The 17,388-nt window shown below is 46.2% G+C and overlaps 1 protein-coding gene across 1 annotated transcript in view; it reads left to right on the top strand.

The window, feature by feature from the left end:
- Positions 1-17,388, top strand: part of DNAH9 (dynein axonemal heavy chain 9) — a 314,812-nt gene that overhangs the window by 221,050 nt on the left and 76,374 nt on the right. The window contains exons 51-56 of the mRNA XM_059380821.1: positions 4,316-4,435; positions 6,997-7,185; positions 8,597-8,832; positions 13,085-13,207; positions 14,144-14,348; positions 15,320-15,484. Coding sequence (XP_059236804.1) covers positions 4,316-4,435; positions 6,997-7,185; positions 8,597-8,832; positions 13,085-13,207; positions 14,144-14,348; positions 15,320-15,484 — 1,038 coding nt within the window. The remainder of the gene's footprint in view (positions 1-4,315; positions 4,436-6,996; positions 7,186-8,596; positions 8,833-13,084; positions 13,208-14,143; positions 14,349-15,319; positions 15,485-17,388) is intronic.

Raw genomic sequence — 17,388 nt, 5'->3', positions numbered from 1 at the left:
ACACTGAGGCCATTGCCAGCTCCTCCTGTCCCCCAGCCTTATTTTCAGGATTTTACGATACTTCCAAGTAAAGAACATTATATCCAAGCTAAAGTTGTTTTTTTTTTTTTTTAAAGCATATTCCCAAACAGATTATCAAAGACCTAAAAACAGGAATACTGGCATTATATCTGCATAGTATATTTTGGATGGGTTTTGCATATAGGTATTTTCCTTTTTTTCTGTAATGATAGCAAATATTAATTTAATGATTCATTAAAAGAACAGTAATAAAAACAATGCATTTTCACGGAGCTTATACTGACACATAAGTAAAATATCAGAGAAAGGCATCTAATGAGAAACCACAGTCCCCAGCCCTGTAAGTGTTCGTGTTAAAAAGGACTGGTCAAGCCACTCAGAGCCTTCATGCTAGTACCTTCTATGTGTTTCCTTTGACCCACACTCATTCTTTGCAAACGGTTTTGTTAACCACCAGTATTTAAATCAACAGGAGATTTTCATAAAAATCTGATTTCTGGCCAGCCTTAAAGTCATCAGAAGATTCCCAAACAGCAAGAACCGACCCTAGAGTTCAGTAGCCCCTTGAGTAACCCCATCCAACCCAGTTTTGTCACGAGTTCCCACGAATCCCTGTGTTATTCAGTGTCAGGCTCCTCTGACCAGCTCCCATGATCTTCCTGGCCCCATCTCTAGACTGTGCTGACATCCCTGTTTCTTCAGCTGCGTGTCTTCGTGACACCATCATGACAACCACTTTTAATTGACATTAAAGGTAATTCTTGCACTGGGGCAGAGAAGCAGCTTCCTTGCAACCTTTGGTTTTTCAAGACAAAATTATTGCCTATTCCTTCAGCTCTTCCCCGACCTCCCACTTCCCACCTTCTGTTGCCACTACTGATTGTTTCTTTTGCTTTTGAGTCACTGAGATACAAAATATCTCTGCTCTGTTCTGCAACCAAAATTAAGTGTCCCAGGCTCTGTTCACTGACTGACTGGGAAAGGTGAAACGTCCGTAAATTCCCTTTGCATTCTCTGAAACTTCCTGTATTTTTTTTTTCTTTAGCAGATCTAACTGGTCCATTAGTATTCCATTTCCTCTATTTATGGAAATTATTATTTATTAGTAACAATCCACAAAATGCTGTATGGGCTAATAAATTCTGAAAACGTGAAGGATATACAATAAACACGCAAAAATCACTATTTCTATACATAAACATTGAAAGATCCAAAAAGGAGATTAAGAAAATCATTCTTTTTATTCAAGGATAATTGACACACAATGTTGCATGAATTTCAGATGTACAACATAGTGATGTGACAAGTTTCTACATTCTGCTGTACTCACCATAAAGGTAGCTACCACCTGTCATCACATAGCACTATTACAAGATCATTGACTGTATATTCCCTATGCTGTGCCTTTCATCCCCGTGATTTATTCATCCTGTAACTGGAAGCCTGGACCTCCTACTCCCCTTCACCCATATTGCCCACCCCCACCTCCCCTCTAGCCACCATCAGTTTATTCTCTGTGTTTATAGGTCTGATTCTGCTTCTTGTTTAAAAAAATTCTATTTTTAATTCACTTCCTTCTTTTATACAATCTTTCCCCTTCCCCCTGGAGTTTCTACTTGTTTTTGTGGTTTTTTTCTCTGTCATTAGTTCCTTTTGCATAACCTCGTTACCCTTAACCTCTCCATGCAATCCAGTGTCCTAACACTTCCATTTTTGCCCCCACGACCCTTCATCTTGTCCCAGAGTTCAAATCAGTGTTGGAGAGGAAACATGTTCACTGCTTTCTTGGGTTGGTTTCAGTGACTCATGGAGTCCTTGACTTCTCCTTCCTTGATTTCTTCTCTTGTTTGCTGGAGCTCACTCTTAAGTAACTTTCTCAGAAATGTTAAGAGGCCAATTTTCTGATTGGTTCAAGTCTGGAAATACCTTTCTTTGATTTTTAAACTGACTTGGCAATTTCGCTGAGTACTGAATTCTGATGCTATTGTCCGTCCCCCTCCCCACCCCACCCTACTTAGAACACTGCATGCCTTACCCTGTTCTTTAGTGAGAAGTCTGATGAGCAGTCAGGGTCACATTCCTTTGTCAATGCACTGTGTTTCTGCCTTTCTGAAAGTCTTTACTTTTTTTTTTCTTTTTTTTTTTTTTTTTCTTTCTCTTGAGAGAGCACAAGTGGAGGAAGGGGCATGGGGAGAGAGAGAAAGGTAATCCCAAGCAGGCTCCATGCCCAGTGCAGAGGCCAACATGGGGCTCGATCTCATGACTGTGAAATCATGACCTGAGCCAATATCAAGAGTCAGATGCTTAACCAACCAAGCTACCCAACCACCCCTTTTTCTGTATTCTTGATGTCTGAAGCTTTGCACTGATGTGCTTAGCTGCCATGTTTTAGATTCACTGTACTCAGCATGTAGAGACTTCTTTTCCTCAACTCTGGAACATTATTTTGTATTATTTCTTTGGTAATCTCCCTTCTGTTTACTTTTTTACCTTATTTTCTAGAATACACGTTTGTTGGATGTTGAACATTCTGATGATTGTTTTGTTCCCTCAGAGTCACTTTATGTTTTCTTACACTTTCTAACTTTCCTGAAATTCATCTTTTAACCCTTCCCTTGAATCTTTTTTTTTTTTTTTTTTTTTTTTTACGTTAACAAGAATAGTAACGTCTGCAATAGTTTTTGTTTCGGGTTTTATTGTTTTGTTTTGTTTTCTGTTTTTTGCCCTCTGTTCCTTTTGCTAACATTCTTTCCTTGTTTTATGGATGAAACAGCTCAAGTCTTCCTGAAAAACTACTCATGAAGGATTTTATTGTGCTCCTTGTGACTAATGTTGTATCTTTTCTCAGGTGTTTTTCCCCCCTCTTGTTTACCTTAATTTAGTCTTTATCAAATGGCTTCTTGTCCTTTCATGTTTATAAGAGTAGTGCTCAAAAGCTGGTATGAGTCAGCAAGCAAGGGCCGAGCTGACTGACTGGCAGAATTTGTTTTCAGGATCAGTTGAGTTAAGTTGGGTTGCACAACGTGGTGTCTTCTCCCTGCAACTATTGAATCTCCTGCTGGTGACACAGACACCTGGTGACATTGGACCCTGGGCACGTGGGTGGAGATGGGGGTAGAAGATCAGTCAGCTCCCAATGAGCCCTCTTACTTTCAGCACCCCTTTCCATCACACCTAACATTTCTAAATCCCTGGTGCGTGTCTCCTTTGGTGAATGGAGGCCTGCTCTGTGTTGTAGCTTCCTGTGCCCTCCTCTGGTACTTTCCACTTTTCTCTAAGTCCAGTCTGCCATAAATTGATTGCAGTCCCTCACTCTCCAGTGACCCTCAACATTTGCTCAGTGTTCCGGGTTTATGATATTTTCAATAGCTTCATAATTATTTTAGAGAAGTCTTCGGAAGAAGAGAAGGTAAATGAGTGTGGCCAGTCTGCCATTGTCAATCGGATGACTCACCACCTGCTTTTCAAACTGCTTGGCTGTATAAACTTGGCCCTTGATTTGTTTCTCCTGGGACATGGTAATGGCCAGCAAAGCAGCCTGAATGCCAGCTACTGCATAGGCATGAGACCTATTTGGAGGTATCTACAATGTGTCCCTATGTCTTTGTGTATGCAAATATGTATTCTGGGGGCAACAGAAGCTACATACTTCAATTCTAAACTCTTGATAAATTTAGAAAACATTGAAACCATGTCTTCTTACAAAATTCTCCTCTACTTCAGGATTATTGGACAGAATAGATGAGGTTAGCAAAAGTTAACCTGTACTCCTAGGACCGGAAAACAAGGAGAGGACTTAGACTGCACACAGCCCAGTCCCAAACCGCAGACCTGTGGCAGCAAATACAGTATGCGCCCCTCCCAGGACCCCTGGCATCCTTCTGACCATTTTCAGGCCAATCCAGGCTTCGGTGCACTTCTGCTTTTAATAGAAGCACTGGTGTTTTAATAACACCTGCAGCCCCTTCCCACTCCCAATACAAGGAAAAACAGAGTTTATGCACCCCACCCCAGTGTCCATCACCCCACTTGGCCCCACACCAAGGACTGGGGCAAGAAAGCTCAGCCTTCTTGCTTAGGACAGGGCTGACCTGGGCTTCCCCGAGGGCTCTACCTGAGATCACCCCTAATTTGCCTGCCTTTCCTTCCCTGCCCTACCTTCTCCAGTCCCTTACAGCTCCCCCACCCCAGGATGCCTTCCCTAAACACCACCTACACATGACTCTTATCTCAGCCCCACTGGAGGCAACTTAGGCTGGAATTATGGATAGACCTTGTGTTCCTTCCTAAACAGCACCTTAATGAAAACCTGGCCAAACTCACAGCCAAGTTCGAGAAAGCGACGGCAGACAAACTCAAATGTCAGCAAGAAGCTGAAGCAACCGCAGGCACCATCTCCCTTGCAAATCGCCTGGTGAGTGTGAACCTCAGCAGCCTGAGCCGTAATTACATTAGCTAAGCTTGTCAAGTGCCACCGAGGTACAGAATAGATGAGCACAGCTTAGCACCGCTTTGACTTGGGGGGAAATATTAAAATGTGCTGGGCTGTGGGCGAGGGGGAGAGGGAGGAGCCGATACTAAAACGTGCTGGGATGCAGGGACTGAGCCCTGAGAAGTGCGCCTAAGCACACCCCGGTCTGGTCAAGACCATTTTCCTACAGAGATGTTTGGGAGGATGGGAGCCCTTGATCTATGAGACAGTGGGGTGAGACATGACATGCTTATGTGGTATATGCGCATTGACCAGAGGAAGCCTTTCAAGACAAAGCTGGCCACTCGATAGGCAAGCTCAGCAGCTCTTTGCTGTGTAATATTTGATGATAAAGGCATGACCAGGATAAGGATCTGAGACAGAAGCAGACAAGAATGACACCTCTTGACCCTGAGCATCTGTGAGCGTGACCTCATGCATGTATGTACACTTACGTGCGCACGCACAAACATATGCATACACATGTAGGCTCTGGCCTCCCTAAGAGTTAAGTTGAGGGTCCCCGCAGGGTATTTGTCTTGGAGTATCTGCTGACTACCCTGAATCTTAGTGATGTAACACAACCACCATTTTGTTGTCTCTTGTAATTTTGTGGGTCAGGACTTTGGGCAGGTTTCCCCGGGCAGGTTCTCAGCTCAGGGTGATGCCTACTGGGGCCACTCAGCATTCCTTGTCTAGTGGATGGTTGATTTATCAACGTACCTTGGCAGGAACCACTAGAAGGGCAAAGCTCTCTCCAGTAGGGCACCTAGACATCTCAAACGGGGTCTCGAGGCTCCAAGAGCAAGCGCTGTAGCAGACAGTAAGTAGAGGATCCCAGTCTCTTAAGGCCTGGGACCAAACACCAACACAGTATCCCTCCTGCTGTGTTCTGTCGGTTAAAGTGGTCACAGGTTCAGGGTCGGGAAGCATAGGCAGGAACTCTTTTTTAATTTTATATATTTATCTTAGAGAGAGAAAAAGAGAGACTGTGAGAGAAGAGGTAGAGGCGGGAGGGAGAGAATCCCAGGCAGACTCCTCGCTAAGCATGGAACCCAATGCAGGGCTCGATTCCACAACCCCGAGATCATGACCTGAGCCAAAACCAAGAGTGAAATTCTTAACTGCCTGAGCTACCCAGGTGGCCCAGGTGCCAATTCTTGAGGAATGGAGTGTCAAAGAATTCATAGCCTTTTTGTAACCTCCCCCATGGCTTATATTTCCTGTCCTGCATTAGCTAAGATCCTACAAGGCAGGGTCCGCTGGGTATGAACTCTCTTCCATAGGCAGCCTTTACAGCTCCCTTGCCGCCAGTGAAGGGTAGTGGAGTCGAAGCCTTCTGACTTTGATTCTGGCCACCGTGTGTTTCTACAATGAAGCCAGATTTTCTTGTTTAGGGAGAAACGGGTGACAACAGTGGTGGAACTGGGCCGTGCTTTGGTGAGGAAAGATGCCGGCCCAGAAGTATGTCTGTGTAGTTGTTTGTTGGACCTGCTCTTGCTGCATTGCCTTGAGATGGTCATTTGAACTGGACAGTTCGGTCTAGAGACAGCTCCTCTGCAAATGGGCAGGAAGCATCCCAGACCTCCTAGCTGGCCTGGCTTCCATTCCATTTTCTGTTTGGTTTCCAGAAATTAGCATAGCCTTCTTTGCCTGGCTGAAGCAGTTTCTGAACTAGTCCTCTTGGAAGGCAGGCAGGGTGTCCAGGCTCTGAATCCAGCTCACCTAGAGGTTGTAGTAAGATAATCCAAAATGGGCCTGGGAGTGGTTGGGTTAGCCAATACTTAAGGTCTCTTCCAACCATGATATTCTGGTAGAACTTCCATCTTTTGAGGAAGGACAAGGTCAGTCAGTGTTAACACAGACTCAGCTCTACCATATCCATAGAAAGGAGGCCTCTCTTCCCCTGGAGAGGGGTCCCACAGAGAGGTATGCCTTGCCAAAGTGCGGTGGGCAGAGTCAGGACACGTTCCACCATCTTGGTTCTTTGTGCACACCCATGGTCCAGTCACTCTAACTCTGTCCTGATCACCGTGTCTCTGTGCCCACCCACTGTGAATTATTTATAGTGCCTGGCAGTGATTTTCTTTATTTTCTGATCCCTAGCATTTGGCGAGGAGAAGGGGAGGCATACCATTTTCTAATAAGTTCTGCAGCCCAGGCACTGCGCTAAGTGACGAATGTACATGATCACATTTAATTTTCTCCCCAGCCTTTGGAGGTAGGTGGTATTTGTCTCCAAGCCTATAAAGGGCAGAACCTGGAAGCCTGTGCTCCAAGACAGTAATCCATCCACAGCCCATGCAATGTATAACACAGAACAGGTGTGTTTACTGAGTATGCGCTGTGACAAGTCCCCTTTGAGCAAAAGGGCCACATAAGTAATGTTCCGAGTCTTCTGGTATCAGACATGCCGTGTGCATTCTCTGTGACTGAGTCCATGGTACTATGTAGAGTCTGCAGGATGGTGAGCCTTCTCTCCCTTCTGGTCTCTGAAACCGCAGGTGGGAGGACTCGCCTCTGAGAATGTGAGGTGGGCAGAAGCCATACAGAACTTCCGACACCAGGGAAGCAAGTTATGTGGAGACATCTTACTCACCACAGCTTTCGTGTCCTACCTCGGCTTCTTTACAAAGAGGTACCGGCAGAGCCTCATGGATGGGACCTGGAGACCCTACCTGAGCCAGCTGGAAGTACGTACATCCTGAATTTCTCCTGAGCACGCCAGCCTGGGGCTACCAGTGAGCTCACATGATGCTAACTATACCGCTCTTCTCGTTCCTTCTTGCCTGCTTCCTCCTGCCACTCCCACCTGAGCATCCCCCTGCATGGGTCGGAGGTACCCATGTCCTTCCACCTGCTTCCACCTGCTTTCCCATCTTCTCAACCAGTGCCCTCTGGGCCACCTGAGGACAGCATCTCTTCTCTCCATTGGGCTCTCCAGGGACACTCTGGAGATGGGGGGATGGATTGGACAGGGTTTCCCAAGGGAACAGGGAACATAAACCACAGAGGAGAGAGGGACAGAGACATTAAAAGGTCATGTGTGTGTGAACCTTGAAAACACTCCACTAAGCAAAAGCAGCCAGCCACAAAAGGCCACCTGTTGTAGGACTCCATTTATGTGAATGATCCAGAAGAGGTATAGAAAATAGACTAGTAGAAGCTGGGACCTAGGGTAGAGGGAAAGGAGGAGTGACTGCCAAAGGGTATGGGGTTCCTCTGGGAGTGAAGACACCATTTTGGAACCAGATAGAGCTGGCCATCACACACAACATCACGATGGACCAAATGCTGGAGAATCAGGCCCTCTAAAACGGTTCATTTAAGTGACATGAATTTTACCCCAATTTTTAAAAAAAAATGTAGGTGTGAAGTGTGTCCCCAGTAGAAAATATTACCTGTAGAAGAATTAAATGAGTTGAGAGTGGCCAACAAAAAAAAAAAGTAAAGGAGGAGTCTGGGGCACACACGAGGGCCACAGAGAGAACCAGGCCCCGGGAGGCATCCTCAGGCCCGGAGGTATGCTGGCGGGCTTCCCAGGATGCACCAGCCAGCAAGTCTGCAGGGAGAGGTTATGCAGGCAACCCCAGAATTGGGGGGGGTGTTCTGGGCTGGGAGAAAGGGAAGAATTTCTGGTTCTTTGCAAGCTGGGCCTCTGTCAGCACGTGGTGAGTGCTGTGCGTGATGGGAAGGGTGACATGGCACAGGCAGGGGTAGGCTTTGAGTATCAGAACTCGGGGGAAAAGGGACCCTATTAGCAAGCGCAAGGGCAGAGAGGAGCCTGTGGATGACACACATATAACCCATGCTAGAAATTCGGTTTAGATGAGTACACCCAAGAAGAGGCTCACGAAGGCTGGATCTCCACTGTTGTTCCTCCATCAAGAGAAAAAACAAACAAACAAAAAAAACAAAAAACAAAAAAAGCTCCCAGGACTTGAAGAAAACACTCCCAGAAATCATCACACAGCCAGAAAAGCACTCTTTGGGGGGATTTTAATTGTGCTTTCCAAGGAGTCTTGGCGACTTTGGGAGCTCCCCTGGCCCCAGCTGAGGAAGCCTGCTTCTGCTCTGATAGTGTGTCCCCTTCCGCCTCCTCAGGTCCCCATCCCTGTCAACCCCACCCTGGATCCCCTGCGGGTGCTGACAGATGACGCCGACGTGGCAGCCTGGCAGAACCAGGGCCTTCCTGCAGACTGCATGTCCACGGAGAACGCCGCCATACTTCTCAGCTGTGAGCGCTGGCCGCTCGCAGTCGACCCACAGCTACAAGGCGTGAAGTGGATCAAGAACAGATACGGCGAGAACCTCCGGGTCACCCAGATCGGCCAGAAGGGGTACGTGGCTGAGCACGTCGCTTCTCCCTTCATGTCATTTGTGCGGAGGGGACAAGAAAAGTGTCCTGAGTGGATCTTAAGGCCCAGTTGTTTCTACCTTCCTGCTCCTTCCATGAGGTTTCTCTTGTTTCTCTTCCCATTTTAGGAAACCTCTCAATGAAAGATGCATGGGTTCCAAGTCTCTGCTTTTCTTTGCCATGAGAAATCGTGTGAGTGCACGTGTGTGTGTGTGTGCATGTGCATGTGTGTGTGAGAGAGAGAGAGAGAGAAAGAGAAAGAGCGCCTCCTGACCTACCAGAAGTCCTGTCTCCACCATCTGTCCTCCCCCTCCCATCTCTCCTTGGACACGTCCACCCCAAGCATCACATTCCACGGGCAAGCAAAATTCTGGGTTTTACAAAGTCTCCCTTCATGTTTAGCCAAAAGTACCTGTCTTAGCCCATCTTAGAACCCACTTCTCTGCCCATTGTTCCCACCTCCAGCCCAGAGCCCCAAAGAAAAAATCTAAACATTGTCTCTACTCGGGAATGATGGACCATAGCAGTTGGATACATAGCGACCAAGTCAGTTCTGAACCTTCCAGAGCTCTGGCACCTGCCATGTGGCTTCGTACATACGTGATGGGGGTGTTACTACCCAAAGGGCCATGAACAACACTGAGCATGTCTATCCAGCACCTTCCCCAAGCCTCAGCACCTCCCCCCTCATGGCTTCAGTACCTGTATTAGAACCTAGCTTTACATTTTCAATTCTCAGTTCCTGTTCTGTGCCATCAGGACACATGAGCGGGATAGGACAGGGCAGTGGTGGAAAGGGTGAGGGACAAAGATCATTTGTGAGATGGTTGGTTCGTGCCAGTCCTCACATTAGGGACCTCATCTCAAATGCTTTCCTTAATCCACACAGCTGATAAGGTTAGCATTACTGGCACCGTTTCACATCTGGGGAAACTGAGGTTCCCAGAAGCAAATTAATGTTTGCAGAGGTAGTACCATTTTAATTTTTTTAAAGATTTTATTTATTTATTTTAAGAGAGCATGAGCGAGGGGAGGATCAGAGGGAAAGGGACAAGCTGACTCCTCACGGAGCAGGGAGCCTGAAGCGAGACTCAATCCCACAATCCTGAGATCATGACCTGAGTGGAAACCTGAGCCACCCAAGTACCCCAAGAGTATGCCATTTTAAAAGCAATGTTCACGCTACATCAAAAACTAGTTATGCACTATATAGTAGCTAACTGAACATAATTTAAAAAAAAATAAAAGCGATGTTCATAACAGCATTATCCACAATATTTACAATGTGGAAGCAAATCAAGGATCCATTGACAGAAGAATGAATGAACAAAATGTGTTGTACCCATACAATGAAATGTTATTCAGCCTGAAACAGGAGTGAAATTCTGACACCCACTCTAACATGGAAGCTTGAGGACATTCTGCTGAGTCAAATAAGCCAGTCACAAAAGGACATGTGCCATATGGTTCTACTTGCATGAGGTTCCTGGAGTTGTCAAATCCACAAAGACAGGAAGCAGAATGGTGTTCCCAGGGGGCTGAGAGGAAGGATATGGGGAGTTATTAGTTAAGGGGGTACAGAGTCTCAGTTTTGCAAGATGGACAACATCTGGAGATGGGTGGTGGTGACAACAGTGGGAATATGCTCGATGTCCCTGAGCTGTACAGTTGGAAACCGCTAAGACAGCAGGCTGTGGGTGATGTACATTTCATCGCCATTATAAATTAATTTATTGAATGTTCTTAACAACCGATGGAGGCAGTGTTTGAAGCAGGTGGTCCTCAGTTAGAAACCCAAGGTTTATCTACTCTTAACATACAGCTGCCAAGGTGAGTCTTGCTGCTTTGGTCATATGCCCCCAACGTGGCTGCCCAGAGGTCCAGATCAGCTGGCATTGTTTAACTCAAACACTCAATGTTACAAAAATCATTAAACAGAGCAAATATTGGCTACTGACATGAATCCCTTCTTCTAGAGAGGGTAAGATTTAAAATGAATCCCGGGGTACGTCAGGGTATATTTATATCTGTGTCATGGGCCAGATAATCTCATCTTGGCCTTTTCCCCACACTTGGATCAAAGCTTTCTCTTCTAGGGGCTCCTGGGTGGCTTAGTTGGTTGAGCCCCTGACTCTTGGTTTAGGCTCAGGTTATGATCTCAGGGTCGTGAGATCGAGCCCCACATCAGGCTCAGTGCTGAGCATGGAAACTGTTTATGATTCTCTCCTTCTCCCTCTGCACAACCCCCCACCCCAACTCATGTTCTCACTCTCTCTCTCTCTCTCTCTCGAGAAAGAAAGAAAGAAAGAAAGAAAGAAAGAAAGAAAGAAAGAAAGAAAGAAAGAAAGAAGAAAGAAAAGATTCCTTTCTAATTAGCTAACAACCGTACCTTAGACACAGGTGCACTTTCCTCTTTGCTTGTTCTAGATCCCTAGTACCAAAGACAGTGCTGACACACAGCACACCCACAGTAACTATGTGTCTGTTAATTCTGTGTTTCCATGTGCCCACTTTTCTGTTGGATAGTTTTCTGGATTTGTTGTGTATTATCTGAATATAAATATTCTAATACACACAGTATGTGTTAAGACTCCTAAGTATAGTCTCCATTCATCATATGAATGGAAATTTGTTTCAGGTGTCATTTGCCTTCTGATTTTATTTGTGGGATTTGATCTATGACAGTTTGGGGGGCTTTTTTGTTTGGGGGATTTTAAGCCAGGCATGTCATCCATTTCTTCCATACATCGTGCTTAGAAAAGTCTTTCTCCAGAAATTATAAATATTCACCTATATTTTTTAGGTTTTTCTGTAAGTTTTTTTTTTTTACATTAAAATCCAATCACCTGAAATATATTTTAGGCTCCTATAGAAGATACAGACCTAATTTTCATTTTCAAATAGTTAGCCCTTGTCCCAGTACCATCTATTAAATTCTCCATCCTTTCCTCAATTGATTAGAGATGACAGTTTACATTAAAGTATTTTATAAGCAGTCTTTAATCTTTTCCATTGATATAATACTATACTGGTCTCTGATTACCTAGGTTTATATTTGGCAACATTTATTGTGATAAAGCTCATTACAAAAGTAATATATCGGGCCACCTGAGTGGCTCAGTGGGTTAAGCCTCTGCCTTCAGCTCAGGTCATGTCTCAGGCTCCTGGGATCGAGTCCCCACATCGGGCTCTCTGCTCAGCAGGGAGCCTGCTTCCCCCTCTCTCTGCCTGCTGCTCTGCCTACTTGTGATCTCTCTCTGTCAAATAAATAAAATCTTAAAAAAATAATAATAATGTATTGGGGAAAAGTTGCATTGTTAAAAAGCGGGGGGGAGGGGTTGTTACAAAATAAAAGAAATTTAAAACTCCTGTGATTCATGCTTCAGAGAAGAACTCTGCTAACTTTTTGGTAGCTGAAATCCTTTCACATTCTTCCTATATATCTTATACATAGGATACCATATACCTATGCTTCAAGGTATATAAAATATTTCAGCATTAGCTACTATGAGTCCCTCCTCTTCTTTTTCAGGACCTTTTAGTTCTTTTTTGCCATCCTTATTCTTTTACTAACTTTAAGATTTATGGTCAGTCTCTGTAGTTTCGTTGTTGTATGTTATTTGAACTGGAGTTATATCAAACTTACCAGTCTATTTAGAGAAAAATCAACCTTTTAACATGTTTATTAAACTCTGTGTAATGTTAAAAAATTTTAAATAACCTGGGTTTGACAATTAGTTGTTAAAAAAAATTAAGATATATCAGTCCAGCCTAACATCCGGTCATAGAAAATTGTTACAGAAGAGTATTTAACAACCGGGGAAATGTTTCCGATACATTTTATCCCCAAGAACCAAATTATAAAACAAATGTGCTGTACGAATCCACTAATAAATAACTACAAAGTGCAAACATAAATTAAATTATAAATAAAGTATAATAAAAGGAATCAACTTGAAAATATATCAAAACACACTTTCAACACCAAAATGTGAATGACCAATGAAAAGGTCACATTCATTTTCATATCCTTTTTATATTCTGTCATGTTTCCTTATCTCTGAAACTGCACAAGATCACAGAAATATACATTTAAGTAGAGGAAAACGGGGCCACCGGAGTCAGCCCAGGGAGCTGCGCCCCACACATCTGCCACGGAGGCCGTGGTTGTCGTATTACATTTTCTGCACATCTGTACCTTACCACCGACTCACGCTGCCCGACTCTCTCCCCAGCTACCTCCAAACCCTAGAGCGTGCCCTGGAGGCCGGAGACGTGGTGCTGATCGAAAACCTAGAAGAGTCCATTGATCCTGTTCTGGGACCCCTGCTTGGGAGAGAGGTCATCAAGAAAGGACGGTAAGACTCCGCTCTGTCGCTGATCCTTCCTAGGGAGCCGGCTTCCAGAACCGTGAGCAGGTCTGCTCTTCCCGACCATCCCCTCCTGAACTCCTGTCACGTGCTCCTCGCAACACGCAGCCCTCTCTCACTTCCCCGAGGGAAATCCTTAGCTGCCCTTGACTTGTGGAGAAAGTTTCCTGGAGTTACTCTGCGCCCCTCAATCAAGTCCTTGGCTTCCTCCTATGTGGGAACAGTGCATGGTTTCAGAGGAACTTTAGAAAGGAAGTGCTCAACACACAGACTGACTTGTGAGCCTGAGGATTTTATCCAAACTAGACTCCTGGGTTCTGAGAACTCGGTGCTCTGGCCCTTTGATGAGCCCCTGTTGGTTGGGGGGCTGGCAAGGGATTAGGGCTTAGCAAGTGTCTGGCAGAAGGAAGAGGACGAGAGAGGATGAAAGACAGCAGGCACATAGAGAGAGATAGAAAGAAAATTATCACAGAAGGTTTCTTCACTCCAGACCTTCACCCACTGCCCAGGCCAGCCATGAAAAGAGGGCGCCCTATCTTTCAAGCCTATAAAGCACCTTTGTGCGAACTGTTGGTGTCCTTTTCTGCAAACGCTTTAGTGCCATCTGCTGGGAAAGTCTCATAATGTACCAGCCTACTTGGACCACAGTGTGAATGACCCTCCCGAGAGTCAGGCACGCCGCCAAATCAAACATGGCGGCCGCATGAGAAAGTCTCTCACCCCCCACCTGCACCCCCCAGACCCCCGTGCCCCACATTAGGACAAGCAAGGATCTCAGGGCTCAATCTAGACATGCTTGGGAGGAATCCGAATGTGGCCATATTGTTTGCTACCATCTCGTCAAAAAAACACATCTAGAATTCTGTCCTTGACCGAATCTCCCAGGAAGGCACCCCACCTCCAACATGACCTTTTGTGTTCCAGATTCATTAAAATCGGAGACAAAGAGTGTGAATACAATCCCAAGTTCCGGCTCATCCTTCACACCAAGCTAGCCAACCCTCACTACCAGCCTGAACTGCAGGCTCAAGCCACACTCATCAACTTCACGGTGACCAGGGACGGCCTGGAGGACCAGCTGCTGGCCGCTGTGGTCAGCATGGAGAGGCCAGACCTGGAGCAGCTGAAGGTACGCGGGCTACCCACCAAGGAGGGGAGGACAAAAATGCTCGGCCCCCACATCCTGCCGCCCATTCCGGGCGAGGGTTGGGGTTGCTCGCTTTTCTCTCTTATGTGCCTGGTAGGTTGGTTGTTTTTCTTGGAGCTGAGCATCACGGTTCTTTGCTAGACTTTGGGGAGGGCGGCAAGGGGATACCCAGCACCATTTAGCTGCCTGAATGTCAAGTTGGGAAAGACAATAGAGCGAGGCAAGGACCAGAGAGACCGAAGACATCAGGGAGAGCAGAAGACACTCTTGTCACCAACAGCAGAGCCTGGCCCAGGGCTAGGGACATGCTTGGGCCCCCACATGAGTCCAGAAGTAACCACCGTGGGAGGAGAGGGTCTTAGTGAACTCAGGCTGCTACAACAAAATACCACGGACCGGGGGGGACTATGTTCCCGCCCTCATGGACCTTACAGTCTAGTGGAGGAACACAGAAGATCACCGTAAATAAACAAAAATAATGTCATTTGAGGTAGTGACAAGACTTTTCAAGAAAATAATGCATTGTTCTATTGAAGAGTCAGCGAGCTAATTTAAACCAGAAAGTCGGGGTGCCTGGGTGGCTCAGTCAGTTAAGTGTCTGCCTTTGGCTCATTTGTGACCCTAGGGTCCTGGGATCAAGTCCCTCATTGGGCTCCCTGCTCAGTAGGGAGTCTGCTACTCCCTCTCCCTCTGCCCTTCCCCTGATTGTACTTTCTCTCTTTGTCAAATAAAATCTTTTAAGAAAGAAGAAGAAAAAGCAGCAGTGAATTTAGCCCAAAGTCACATGACTAATAAATGGCGCATTTGGGATCCCATTCATCTGCTTGTCTGGCCTCATGCTATCTGGCTTCCCACTTCATCCATCTGAAGGAAGGAACTTGACCCCATAGCATTTATTTATTTAGGATCCTTTGGGCTTCCACACCTGACTCCCCCTTGCTCCGTGTCTACAGTCAGATCTCACGAAGCAGCAGAATGGGTTCAAAATCACCCTGAAGACGTTAGAAGATGACCTGCTCTCTCGCCTCTCCTCAGCATCTGGGAACTTCCTGGGGGACACAGCCTTAGTGGAGAACCTGGAGACCACCAAGCAGACAGCTGCTGAAGTTGAGAAGAAGGTAAAACTGCCATGTCAGCCAAGGTTGGGAGGCAAGACCCTCTTCCCAGCCCCTGAGTTCTGGGTTTTGGGGAAAAAAAGAAAAAAGAAAAAAGTCAGAATTCCCAGATGGCTTTTCTAGGTTCCCAGATTCCTTCTAGAAAGTCCAGGGAGGCAGGATTCCTGAGTCGACCAGCTCACACCCCATGTTAGGGAGTCCCCATCTTCTGGGAGATGGCGTTTGGCAGCTCAGCCCCAGGGACGCCTAATGAGCATTAAGTCGGTGCCCGGCCTCGTCCTCCGTGCAGGGGATAATAGCTCAGACTTCATCCTCAGCAGCTTGTGCGATGGCCCCAAAGCTAAGAAGTCACACTGCTTCGAGCGTTGGCTGGTTCAGGCATGATCACACCCTGAGAAAACCCACCCACCCACAAAGATCTCTCAAGTCCAGTGTCCATGAGGGAACTCGGGTGGATTCTCAGGAAGCTCAGCTCTCCAAAACGGTTGACAACGCTGCATGGACTTCCTTCCTTCATGTCACAAGGTTTGGAAGGCTTTTATTCCCCCATGGGGGACTGGAAGACAGGACGTGGGGGTGTCCGAGCCCCTCGCCCTTCGTGGGCAGGCTGCTGCTGCTTACACAGGCTCAGGAACGTTCCCAGCCCTGCTCCTGAATCAGAGGAGCAATGACAGCCCTGCTCAGAATGGTAACAGTACACCTTTGAGGGAATACACTCCTTGTCAGAGTTTTGGGATTTCTCCAAATATCAAAGCCTCTGTTCCAGGTAGGGACAGGGTAGGAAAAATGAAAAGTAACAATGAGGGCCGGTAGTCTGGCTCATGCCCTCTCTGGGATAATAGAAAATTGAGGTTGGAGTGAGAGACTGAGAACAGGGAGGTCCAGCCTCACTTCGTCTCCATGGCCACTGTGTGACCACCGGGTTTTACTGTGGGTTCTCCGTACCTCCAGATATGAGGGTGCAGGGTTTGTACAATAAGTATGTAGAAGTTCCACTGTCTTGGGCAGGAGGGATGGGAAGGTGGACATAAACCAATTCACATATGGTTATATGTGCATAAAAGTTTCAGGGGCACCTGCAGGTTCATTCGTAAGCGTCTGCCTTCGGCTCAGGTCATGATCCCAGGGTCCTAGGATCAGGCCCCACTTTGGGCTCCCTGCTCAGCAGGAAGTCTGCTTCTCCTTCTTCCTCTGCCCACACCCCTGTGTTCGCTCTCTCTCTCTCTCTCTCTCTCTCTGTGTCAAATAAATAAAATTTAAAAAAAAAAAAAGTTTTAGTCAAGGAAATGTCTCAGATTCCAGGAATAAACACCTAGCTAGGTATTGGTACCCAAAACTGAAAGATGGGAGCAGAAATGAATTGGGGGCTGAGAAGAAATTATCATTCTAGTTTGTGTTCTGTTGAGTTCCAAGCACCTTGGGCCCTTTGCATAGTTCTGTGCTATGGGTTTTTGAATATTTAATCTTGGCTGGTGATAAAATGCTGACAGTCTTCAACAAGTAGTTGGTCATTGAAACCAGGAGTGGATTAAGTCCCAGGAGACGTGTGCGGTGATGAGACTGGGAATAGAGCACTGAAGAAGACGAATATGTTTGAAGGGAAATATAGAAGATGTGAACTGGAGTAGAGCAGAGAGGTTGGAGGATCGACAGGGATTATGAGAGAAAGCATCTAAAGAAGTTGTGCCAGTGGTATTGAATGGTACTGAGGACTCAAATAGGATGTGGCTGAAATGTGGCCCCTGAACTCTGCAAAAAGGAGTCATCAGTGATCTTGGGGAGAGTGGTTTTGGTGAAAGCAGAAGCCAGACTTCATTAGAATGAGAGCCAATGGGAGCTGAGAAAGGGAAGGTGAGTATAAACAACCCTTTAACGAAGTCAAACTGAAATGGGAGAGAGAGAAAGGA

The sequence above is a fragment of the Mustela nigripes genome, chromosome 16, assembly GCF_022355385.1.
Source record: "Mustela nigripes isolate SB6536 chromosome 16, MUSNIG.SB6536, whole genome shotgun sequence".
In the NCBI taxonomy this organism is placed as follows: domain Eukaryota; kingdom Metazoa; phylum Chordata; class Mammalia; order Carnivora; family Mustelidae; genus Mustela; species Mustela nigripes.
Note: the sequence above shows the minus strand (reverse complement) of the source record. Positions and strands in the feature narration are given on the sequence as shown.